The sequence below is a fragment of the Vanderwaltozyma polyspora genome, genomic scaffold (assembly GCF_000150035.1).
Source record: "Vanderwaltozyma polyspora DSM 70294 KpolScaffold260 genomic scaffold, whole genome shotgun sequence".
NCBI lineage: Eukaryota > Fungi > Ascomycota > Saccharomycetes > Saccharomycetales > Saccharomycetaceae > Vanderwaltozyma > Vanderwaltozyma polyspora.
Window position 1 is genome coordinate 1 of NW_001834506.1, and position 12,170 is coordinate 12,170.

The following is a 12,170-nucleotide window of genomic DNA, read 5'->3' on the forward strand; positions in this document are numbered from 1 at the left end:
TCATCAGCAGTGGGAAAAACTGAACGTGCCACTCATCCCAGATTAACTAAGTATCTTGATTTATTAAATACCTACAGGTTAAATTGGAAATATATCAAAGGAAGGGACAACCACGTCGCAGATTACCTAAGCAGGTACGGATTAGATTCCCAACCTACATTGAATCTCGACGAATGGGAAAAATTCTCAGTCGACATTAAACTTAATGCCGTTACACACTCGGATCAACACAGTAAAGAAAACCCAAACTTAACTCAACATACCACTAACGAACATACCCAAAAGGCTCCCGAAGAATCACGTGAACCAGATACTGACACCACCGACCAACAGAATAACGAAGGCACACCTGACATCATACAAGATGTTCGTAATCTATCTTGGTCCCAAATTTTGGACATCCAACGTATTATTCGAGAACATTTACCTATCCCCCAAATCTACCAGGACATCATACATATCTTCACATGGGTTAACAATAATTTCTACATCATCTACCATGAACAACTCCACCACATAATTACCGATGTGGATTACATTGAAAAGGCTACTTCATTACATAATGCCTTTCATGCCAACCACCGAATCTTGGAACAGATGATGATCCAGGAGAAATTCTGGAACCCTAGACATGCCATATTGCTTTTAGATGTAATAAGAAACTGTCAACATTGTGAGATCTACCAACGCTTCGTAGACTTACCAGTCGAACTACCCAAAATGAAAATAACGCCACCACTTATCCGATGGCACCTCGACTTTGCGGGACCTTTGACAACATGGGATGATTTCCAATACTTTATAATCGCAGTAGATTATACCTCCAACCTCACAATTACAAAACCACTAATTTCACCAAATTCTAATGCCGTCACCGATATGATTCTACAAATATACAGTATGTTTGGTAAACCTAGAGCCATCATCACGGATAATGCACAAGCCTTCAGATCAGAAATAGTCGAACAAGAAGTAAAACGACTACATTTGAAATATTATCAAAGCTCGGTGTATAATCCAAGAGGAAACAGCAAAGCTGAAAGAACGATAAGGATGATTAAAAAGGTACTCATCCACTTAGAACCTGATTTGATCAACTGGCCTGCTAATTTGTATAACGCAACGAACATAGTTAATAATACTAAAATGGTCTATGGCTATGCACCTTGTGAAATTGCATTTGCTAAAACTGCTCATATCGATTACAAAAAATACCCTTGGGCACCTCGACAAGAAAGACAATGGAATAAAAGACCGAACACTGCAGAACATTTCCAAGAAGAAGAACAAGTCAACTTAGCAATATTCGGTCATAAGTTGTTACATGATGCTCGAAAGATTACAAAAGATGAACGGTCCAAAGTTCGTGAAATGTTATCTAAAGTAAGAACAGATACACAAAACGACGTGCAATACATAGTCGGAGACCCTGTTTATCGACTACGACAGAAGAATAAGAAACATGAACCCACATGGGATGGTCCCTATACAATTTCACAACAAGTTGGAAACCACACATATAAGATTAAAACCAAAAACGGAAAGGAAAGCAAATATACTTACCATAGTACAAAGCTAAGACCGGCTTATGCAGAGCAAGGCTCAGCTATCCGAACGGCAGCAGAGTACACTAGAGTCTACAACGATCAGGAACGAAAATATTACATCAAGACACTAGAAGATATTATAAATGACAAGGTTTTCAATTGACTTAACCGAAACCTTCCTTGAAGCCGCCGATATTGTATTGATTCCACGTTAGTACAAGATGACAGGAATAAGGAAAGAGGATCTGTCATGATTGTTAAAAGGAATGACGCTAATAGATAACTGACATGACGTATATAAAGGGCATAGTTCCTGAAGTAAAGATATACACTTTTGTTATTAAACAGAAGACCATAGAAATCCTTATATATTTAATACTACTGTATAGTTATTATAATAGTTAATTAACCTCATAGAGCTTATAACTAGTAACCTTAAGTATTTACTTCTACGGCTTGTTTCCCTAGATAAATACTTAATACATTGATATTCAATATTCCGGATCAAACAATACAGTTGTATTGATTTACGAATAATTCTATACGAAATATTGGGGTATAAAGTATTTCTTTATCTACAGATGACACCCCAATTAGTATATAAAGCGACACTGTCGCATTGCCATAACTATTTGCTACCAAAACAAAAGAATCATCATCATCATATCATCATATCATTATTTAATATTGTAGAGAATTATGTTGTGGTTTTTCTACCGAATCGTTAATAATAGTAGATTGTTTAGTTGTTTGCAAGGACATTCTTAATAAGTTTGTCAGAATTATGAGGTAACACGTGATATAAACGTATTACGACATTATTCATATAGGATAAAGAGATGTTACTTTACACGAAAGTGTTATTTCTGACGTTAAAACTTTTCCAACACTGTATATAAGAAATGATGAGATCTTAATTGATACTTATCATATGTACTATATTCCCATGTGTATATTTTATACTTTAATACACTGGATCAATATCAACTTATTAAGAATGTCCTTGGAAATAAATAAAGAATCTATTACTATTAACGATTCTGTAAAGAATCCACAACCCTCTGATTCTCTACAAAAAATATAATTTTAAGAGTGGGTTAAATTATCTGAAATTAAATTCTATTTTGTCCTAAAAAGGCAGCATTCTTAAATCGGTTTGCTATATGAATATATATATATATGTGTGTGTGTGTTTTTTATGTACTAGCAAGCAGAGTTAGTAAAACAAATATCTTCAGCTTTTTATAAATATTAGCGTTATTTTATCACCTGCCAAACTTTCACCACTTTAAATTGCAAGTCCCTTTACTTTCTAATTAAGGTTACTATCACAAGTTAAGTGATAGATGGTAACTACCCTTTAAATCATAAATTTTCTTTTTCTTTTTGTGAATTAAAGTTAAAGATAATACTACATTAAACATTTTTTATGGAACTTATAAAGTCCATTCTGATTTAGCATAAACATTAAGTAATTATATTTCAAGATTCTTATAAACTAATATTAATAACATGGTAGTATTCATATCAATTTTTATCTACTTTTCATACACACTTAAATACTTTGCAAAATAAGCAGATAGCTAACAAAAAAAAATGGTTCTATCATTACACCATAGATTTCATTAATACTTCCCTATTCTTATAAAATTTCTATAAACTAATCGCTATTGAAAATCCCAATAATTCTATTTTTATTGATATCATTTAATGAGTTTTCAACTTGATCTCAGTGATAAAGGGAAGTAATCCACTTCGATTACACCCGCCACCTATTTTCTTCTATTCTTATTTTTGCACAAATTGAATAGATATAATTACACTACCAATCATCGGTATCGCCGCTTTCACCCTATCTTCATCAACAAAATAAATAAAAAACATCAATTTCTACATTAAGTATCTTTTCCTTATAATAAGAAATAAAACAACAGATTGAATTAACCAAATCTATCAATCCACATCACATCAACATTATTTTCATCTAGAATCTCCTTATACTCATCACTAGCGCCAAACAGTTCCCTAGTTAATTTATCCATGTTTGGTACTTGCCCATTGCTTAAACTAATATCTAAAATGGTAGCGCTAATATTTTGAAAAACTTCGGCACATTTTGTAGCAAACACCCACTTCTCACCAAAATGTTGCAAAATTTCAACACACTGTTGAATCTCTTTTTTACTTTCAATTAGGTCTATACTCCATTGACATAAACAGTATAACATGGTATTGCAAATTGTAAGCGCTCTAAAAAGTGTAATCCAATTTAATGGCAACATTTTCTTTTTATACAAAGTATAAGTGAACTTTAGAGCTTTCAAACAAAATTCTCCTAAAATTGTCAACGATTCTAAAGGAGGCTTAGGTATTAGAGCTGATGGTCTATACAACATAATTTGAAATTGACTGTACCTCATCGCAAGCCAAATATCTGAACTATGAAATGAAATCATATCTGGATTATCACCAACAAAATCACTATTAAAATGAGCCATTGAATAATTTTCGGTCTTTTGTTTCTGAATTTTTGCCCTTTCTGTAGTATAAACATTATCAATCTCAACTCTCAACGCTTTTATGATATTCTGTTTTTCTTCTGGAGACAATTTTTTCTTGTTTACACTGACAGAATGCACCTTTTTATAAATCCTTCCCCCTAATCTACGTAGAGTAATAGTCATTAGAGTAACTTCTAAATCACTTTCTTCCTCTTTATATAAAGCTCTAGGGAGTGGAACGTTAATATCATCATCATCAATAGCGGAAATTCTTCCTAATGAGGTAGCTACCAACCTCTCAAAGCAGTATGCACTCCAGAAAATACGATTACGTAATTCAACTTCAGTTGCTGTCATGGTTCTCAATTTCTTTTGGGGAAGAGCTCTATTCAAACCTAAGGCAATTGCCAATCTCATTATTAGGCCGCTAATTGTCCACGATGATGCCCCCTTTGGTTCAAAAAATGAATAAATACCGAGCAATAATAAACATTTTACCGTTTCCATATTTTGCAACATAATAACTGGGTTAAATTTTTTCATAGCAATATAGGCAAAATGTTCACTCAACTCCTCTTGATCTTTAAACAGCATACCCGCCCTATGAAGCGTAGTACAGCCTATTGCCATGATCATATTTACTTTAAAGATAAAAACATCGTCATAATTCTTATCTAATTGAGTAAAATCCATAATAGTAGACACTTTATTCAGAAAACCAATTTTATCTATCATTGGGAAAGTTCTATGATTGTGGTTAAAATATGCTGCAATAAATCTATCGTATAATGATCTATCAATTGCTTTATAACAGTTAGTTGCTAAGTCCTTTGCCCAAGGAGTATTTACACCACCTTTAAATATAGAACTTACAGTTTCAAATTGAATGGAAGAATCAATGATTGGTATCGATGCATCCAATAATTTTAATTCTTGATCACTTTCTGATGGCTTTACATGAGCTACTTCTAATGGTGGTTGAATATGATTTGTCTGTGCCGATGATGTTGTACCATTCTGAGGAAGCTGAATCAATGGGATATTATTTAAAGCAGGTGGCTGAATCGGTAAAGTAGTGTTTAATTTCATAATATCATTACTAGTTAGAGGAGGGAAAGAATATAATGATTGATCTGAATTGGAGGTCGAGTTTGTAGTAACGCTTGATAACGGAGGTATCCCTGTGGTATTGTTTTTATTCGTAATATTACTAGTTGGTTCTAATGAACCGTTTAATGCAGATATTAATGATGAAACTCCTTCAATAGCATTTGAACTGTTGCTTGACATTTTAGTTTGTGACTCGTTAAATGAATCTGGCATTGATGTTGGTGTAAATGAATCTGAACTTTTCTTGTCTTCTTTTTTATCGTCTTGGGTTTTTGATTCATCTACAGACAAAGATTTTTTTAATCTCTTTTTTGCAGGTTCAAACTCACCACGTAGTCTTGCTGCTTCTAATTCTTTTTTTGATCTTCTTGGAGCACGACCTGGGTAATTACAAGTAGCGCCTGCATTCATACAGTTTGCACAGGAAGGCCTTTGTTTTTGGCACTTCCTTTTTAATTTCCTACATCTGGAGCAAGAATAAGCTTCTTTATCCCCTGGTGAAGTTGCAGATTCGGTGCTATCCGTTGATATTTCCTGTTTCATAATAACATCATCTTCAATAGTTTCTTTTTCAGTATCAATCTGAGCATCATCTGACATATTGATAAAGCCTTGGTTATATCCAACCTACTTATAAGATCAAATAATGGAAAATAAATGCTAGTTGGAACAAACCTTTTATTTAATGTATCTAAATTCTCTTGTAAAATTATTGGACTCAATCAAGTAATATCCAGTTACACCTTTTGTTATTTTGATTAAATTTTAAGATACTTAATAATTTAATATTATATCGATCGAAATTTGAAAATGATGAAGATGTAAAAAAAACCAAAATGAAAGGATGAGACAAACAGTCAGACAAATCGTTTGTACGAACCAATGATAACGATAAAGTTGTTAGCGTCAGTGGGATTCTCTGTGATGGTTGACTTCCCTGTAACCAATATATTTGATATCCTATAAGAGAACGAAAAAGTAAAATATAACACAACTCTATGTTTCTTATTATGACGTTTTATTACAAACTGGTTAGTTATAAGGAAAATAAAAAAATGGAAATTTAATATAATGGAATATTATTTCAATAATGAAATTATCGTAATTTTTACTACAGTTACTTGATAATTTCAAATCAAGCCTTAGCCAAATCTTCTCCAAGAAAAGAACGATGAAAATGTACAACAATATTACCTTGAGTGGGTCTCTCTAAAATGATCTTGGTGACAAATACTAATATCTTCAGATAGGCAAACGTATAATAGAATACACTATAATAAGAAGAAGGATCTTGAAATTACAGGTAGTAGTAGGCGTACAAAGGTCAACGTTATTAGAGAGAGTACCCAGGTATTCTCTGATTATCAGAAAAATACTAATAATCCACCCCAAACAAAAAATGTAGCAGGTAGTAAGTGTTAATAATATTATTATCACTTAATAAGAAGAAATGATCATCACCATTCATTCATTTATCCTAACAAAATATAGTATTGTCGACGAATCTTAAGTAGAGGAGGAGAGCTTAGTGCATATAAGACAAAACGTTAATACAATCTAGTCTCCTTATTCTGTCTTAAAGTTTTTCCCTATATTGCCAATATTCAAACACTCTTGCATCTTACAGTTCACATCAAAAACAAAAAAAAGAACAAACAAACAAACAAACAACCAATTCATTCATTCTCTTTATTGACAAGATTTTGGCCACTACTATTTCTTGAATTAACTGGTTCTATGAGAAGTATCATATCAACTAACAGTATTCAATTCCATTGAATACGGTTTTCCTTTCCCCATCCATACATAATAAGGGAATATCATAAAGAAGAAGCTTGGTGATTCCTAACTTTTGCCAGTACAACAAAACGCCAAATAGCTTTAGTTAAAACAGAGTGTAAACAGAGATAAATTCCAGTACAAAACTCTCTTTCGGAACATCTTAATTTACTATTTTGATGTATTTCAATTAAATTTGATATAAAATCCCGCTAATCGATCATTACAGACGAGGATATGTCACCCATTTCCCCTAAAATCCTAATCTTAACTCCGTCGGGAATAATATAGATTCGTATATGATGATTCACATTGTTCAAAAGTCATGCTCCGATCACTTGGACCCACAACCGTACCAGGATTAGCCGCCACTATTCTTTGCGTCATATAAAACAGCCAATAGATACTAAAAGAATGGACCTATTTTTTTTTGGTATATAACAACTCTAATTAATACCTTCAATAATGACATGAATAAGGATGAAATACTATTTTACTTCCATAATCAGTAAATTAAAATTTAAAAACTGCATTTCCAAACATAATTACATTGAAGGTCTTTCTTGATGCGTACAATTTCACCAAAAGAGTACTGTCTAACACATGAAAGATTTATATGAGAATTTTTCAAATATCAGATTAGTGTTGTAAATTTAACAACAAACTGCACCGTACCCTAACTGTAAGATCAACTACTGAAATAATAAACTTGTTTATTTATTATTCAAAGGTCTATTAAGCTTGTGAAAGTTTCTTAAAATTGGTCCTTGCTTTATATATGAAAAGTAAAAAAACCAAACATATAAGTTGATCTGGAAGCGCTCAACTCTGTATAGAACAAAGTGCGGGTAATTTGCTAACTATAAATTGTATAATCATGCTATAAATAAAAGGTATTGATTGACCTTCTGACCCTACACTGCTTTAACCCTCCAATATTTAATTAAATAAGGATTTGTTAATTATCTTATCGTAAATATTTTTAATTGTATGCACAGAAATATGTATGTAGTCTTTATAAAATGAAAATGTAAGAACTTCTTAAATGTCTTCCTCTGGAGGTATTAAATGATAAGGGATATGTTCCTTTCTTAACTTTTGGGCATATAAAAACAGTTTTAAATTACGTTGACGTTTCAATTCTGTACACCCTCTCCTCATCTTTTCATACTCACCATCCCACTTTACAGGCTTAAATTTATCTTTGTCACCATCATGGGAATCCAATAGACTTTGTAATAGTCGATAATAATCGATATCAGTGTAATTAGGGAAATAATGATAATTAGGATCATCGTTACCTTGTGGTGTTGATGGGACCTCTAATTTATTGGTAAAAACTTTAACCATGACTGATGCTTGCAACTCAGCTAAGGGGAAAGGTATAACTAGCTGCGGCAAAAGAGAAAATGCTATTGTTTTATCATTAACGTAAAATATCTGCTCCCATAAATTATACATTTTTGTTCCAGCAGTTTCTGAAACTGATGTTGTCCCTAATAAGTCTTTTCTTAAATTTGGTTCTAATATCCTCAAATCATAGTAAAACCCAGTTGCCGACACAATGAAATCGATATCATTAAGAACTTTACCATTGGAAAGTTTCACAGAATGATTTATCCACTCAGTTTCATCAATTGAAGGAATAATTTCAATCAGATTGGTCAATCCAATTGCTACACATTGTGATTTTTCTACATCATGAACACTATTGTACACTTTTTTGGCTACTGATGATAATTGAATAGTAATATCTTGGCCTGAGCTACCATTCCCAATGACAATTACATTTTTACCTTTAGCAAACTCACAATTTTGAAAGTCCTTGGAATGGAATGCTGAATTGTTCTCAAACCATTGATTTAAACCCGGAATTTCATTTGGAATCCTTGGTGTACTATAGTGACCATTGGCAAAGATTACATAATCAAAGACATACTCATCCACATCATTGGACTCGTCTTTCACTACTACCATCCATTCACCATCTTTTTTGAATACATTCGATACCTTTGTATTCAAATGTGCTTTAAATGCAGATTGACTTTCGATAAACTCCTTGAAATAACTTTTCAAATACTTCCAAACATCTCCTCTCTTAGGAAACTTGGATACGGAATCTGGAAATGGATATCCACTGAATTTCATCAATTCTTTAGGTATATTAGTTTCCAAATAGTCATACATTACTCTACCCTCTTTATCCTCGTCATCACAATAATGCCAAACTCCACCAATTTCAGAATCTGATTCAAATAATTCCACTTGAAACCCCTTGGCATTCTCCAAAAATACTCTAGCAGCCGCCAAACCACCAGGACCACCACCTATAATTGCCAACCTTTTATTGTCACCCATATTAACTTCGTAATAGCTTCACCTAGTTTCAGTGAGGAAGAATCAAATGCTTATAAATTTAAAGTGTAACGACAATACAATTAATATAACCTTGATTATCAGACGATTTGAATTCTACTTTATGATACAATTCCATTCTCTCCAACAGAATGATCTATAGTAGATCTGAACATGACTGATTCAAATCATGAACTTGACACTTTTTATATCTTTTCGGAATCCATAGTAGAAAGTAATCTGTTGATGAATGTTGCTGCATTTTTAAGACGTGTAGCTTATTGTGATAAATTGGCTGTAAAATTGTAACAAACTACCATGATAACTTGCCATCAATGTGAGTGATCTGATGTTTGCATTAAACGACAATTCTTTAAGATTTCGTCTCTCTATAAATCTTTTAAATTGGAACGTGACGATATGCATCATCGATGTCGTAATCGTAGTATCATGACAGGGACTGCATAGACTATATCCAAATCATTCATTTCCCAAATTATTTATACGCATTACTATATCCATACTTATATGCTGTTATTGATTCAATACTTTAGAACTCTTCATCTATTTTTACCCATCTTTGTTCATTATAGTTATTTATGGTGTATATAATGTTATCTTATATAATTGATATTAAATTCAGACAATCTTTTAATTTATTCAATTGTGATATTATCTCTAATATTTAATTATAGACTAATGAATGAAGTAAAAACAATGGAGATGATATATCTTATTTTCCGTATTGTGCCAGCTGTATACCTTACAAGCTATATATATTCTTGACCTGTTACTTGACATTATATGACATTAGTAGACATTTGCGATTGGTTAAATCATTATATCGACAAAACGTATCGATGAATGCACCAACACACAATCTGGATGGATAGCCATTATTTATTAGTATGATCACCATTGAGATATAATCTCATTTGAAAAGTAAAAAATTAGGATTTCAAGTAATAACCGAATGGCCCATGGAATCCAAATCCATTTGCAAAAGTTGCAATATTTCAACTATAACAAAATTACCAAGCCTAATGACAAGCTAAACTGTTTGTATCATTACAATTTTCAGTTAATGAACCCCAACAGTAATGGCCCCAAAGGGCACCTAAAACTACAGCTAACATTAACCAACCATTATAAGTCATAAAGACTAACATTAACATAAAAGAATACCCAACTTGTATCGAATACCAAATACTTTTCTTGAATCTTACACGTTTAGCACCTACAGAATTCAAATTAGTTGTAGTTCCCACCACTACATTGTTTAAATTTCTCTTATAAATACAATATTTTAAATATTCATACAAATAGGTTAAAAACATAATGGCAAGCATACTCAATATTAAATGTGATACTGTTTTAATATGCCACCATCTAAATACCACACATGTATTCTTATAATTCCATGTAAATATCATATTCATTGAACAACTATCACCTCCCATATCACCATGATCATGCTGCATTGCTGAACTAGCCATTTGCTTATGTGAAGAATGGTCTCTCATATTAAATCAATATATATATATATATATATATATATTATCAAAATCCACCTCTTACTTATCTTTCAAATACCAATTATCAACCACTGGTCAATTCTAATTCAATTATAGAGGATTCTTAAGATGTTCATATTAATCGTCAATGCCTTAAATATGAACAAAATATACTTTTTTCATTTTCAATATTTAGCTATTGCACCTTAGATTGAAATTTAATATGCTCAAACTAACATACATTATCAAGAAAATAGTCAGCCCCATGCAACTTATACACCATCTAATGATAGCATATGATTGTATTTATATTTAAATGATATCCATTATTTTGGATCACTATTTGTCCCATACTTGTTTGAGTAAGCAGGGAATTCAAACAGTACACAGAGAAGTGATAAAAAGTAATATCTATTATTTTAAACCTATAAAGATTCGTTATAAAAGCATTAAATGATGTAAAAATGATGAAATAAAAATGTTACTTAAGTAATATTTCAATCAATTTACAATTGGAAACCGTGGTGGAAGTTTTCACCGGCGTAGACAGCCTTGTCACCCAATTCTTCTTCGATTCTCAAGATTTGGTTCAACTTAGCCAATCTTTCGGATCTAGCTGGAGCACCAGTCTTGATTTGACCAGATCTCAAACCAACGACCAAGTCAGCAATGAAGGTGTCTTCGGTTTCACCAGATCTGTGGGAAACCATACAACCCCAACCGGCAGCGAAAGAGTCTTGAGCAGCCTTGATGGATTCAGTCAAAGAACCGATTTGGTTGACCTTCAACAACAAAGCGTCAGCAGCCTTCTTTTCAATGGCAGTGGCAATTCTGGCTGGGTTGGTGACAGTTAAATCATCAGCAACAATTTGGATACCAGCGGTCTTGAAGAAGTGAGACCAAGCTTCCCAGTCATCTTCAGCAAATGGATCTTCAATGGAGACAATTGGGTATTTCTTCATCAAGTTGTGGTACATGTCAGCTAATTCTGGACCAGACAACCATTTGGATGGGTCAGATTCTGGGTTTTTGAAGTCCAAGTCGTACTTACCGTCCTTGAAGAATTCGGAAGAAGCACAGTCTAAACCGATCTTGATCTTACCTTCGTGACCAGCCAACTTAATGGAGTCAACGATTAAGTCCAAAGCTTCTTCAGCAGTTTGAATGTTTGGAGCAACACCACCTTCGTCACCGACGTTACCGGCAGAAGAACCGTATCTCTTCTTGGTCAAAGATTTCAAATGGTGGTAGACTTCAGAACCCATTCTCAAAGCTTCAGAGAAGGATGGAGCACCAGTTGGAGCAATCATGAATTCTTGCAAAGCCAAAGCACCACCAGCGTGGGAACCACCGTTCAAGACGTT

The 12,170-nt window shown here is 32.9% G+C and overlaps 5 protein-coding genes across 5 annotated transcripts; 1 reads left to right on the forward strand and 4 right to left on the reverse strand.

Annotated features, from left to right (window-relative positions):
- Positions 1–597: 597 nt before the first annotated feature.
- On the forward strand, positions 598–1,710 carry Kpol_260p1 (integrase catalytic domain-containing protein; the record flags this gene model as incomplete). Its single annotated transcript, XM_001642259.1, has 1 exon — positions 598–1,710. One exon carries the CDS (start codon positions 598–600, stop codon positions 1,708–1,710), a length of 1,113 nt encoding a protein of 370 aa, XP_001642309.1.
- A 1,777-nt stretch (positions 1,711–3,487) lies between these two features.
- On the reverse strand, positions 3,488–5,758 carry STB5 (Stb5p; the record flags this gene model as incomplete). Its single annotated transcript, XM_001642260.1, has 1 exon — positions 3,488–5,758. The coding sequence occupies one exon, from the start codon at positions 5,756–5,758 to the stop codon at positions 3,488–3,490; it is 2,271 nt and encodes a 756-aa protein (XP_001642310.1).
- A 2,220-nt stretch (positions 5,759–7,978) lies between these two features.
- Positions 7,979–9,295, reverse strand: FMO1 (N,N-dimethylaniline monooxygenase; the record flags this gene model as incomplete). The annotated part of the gene is made up of 1 exon (XM_001642261.1): positions 7,979–9,295. The coding sequence occupies one exon, from the start codon at positions 9,293–9,295 to the stop codon at positions 7,979–7,981; it is 1,317 nt and encodes a 438-aa protein (XP_001642311.1).
- A 1,037-nt stretch (positions 9,296–10,332) lies between these two features.
- CTR2 (low-affinity Cu transporter) lies at positions 10,333–10,815 on the reverse strand (the record flags this gene model as incomplete). The annotated part of the gene is made up of 1 exon (XM_001642262.1): positions 10,333–10,815. One exon carries the CDS (start codon positions 10,813–10,815, stop codon positions 10,333–10,335), a length of 483 nt encoding a protein of 160 aa, XP_001642312.1.
- A 497-nt stretch (positions 10,816–11,312) lies between these two features.
- Positions 11,313–12,170, reverse strand: Kpol_260p5 (uncharacterized protein; the record flags this gene model as incomplete). Its single annotated transcript, XM_001642263.1, has 1 exon — positions 11,313–12,170. A coding segment is annotated over one exon (858 nt), but the record flags the coding sequence as incomplete, so codon positions are not given.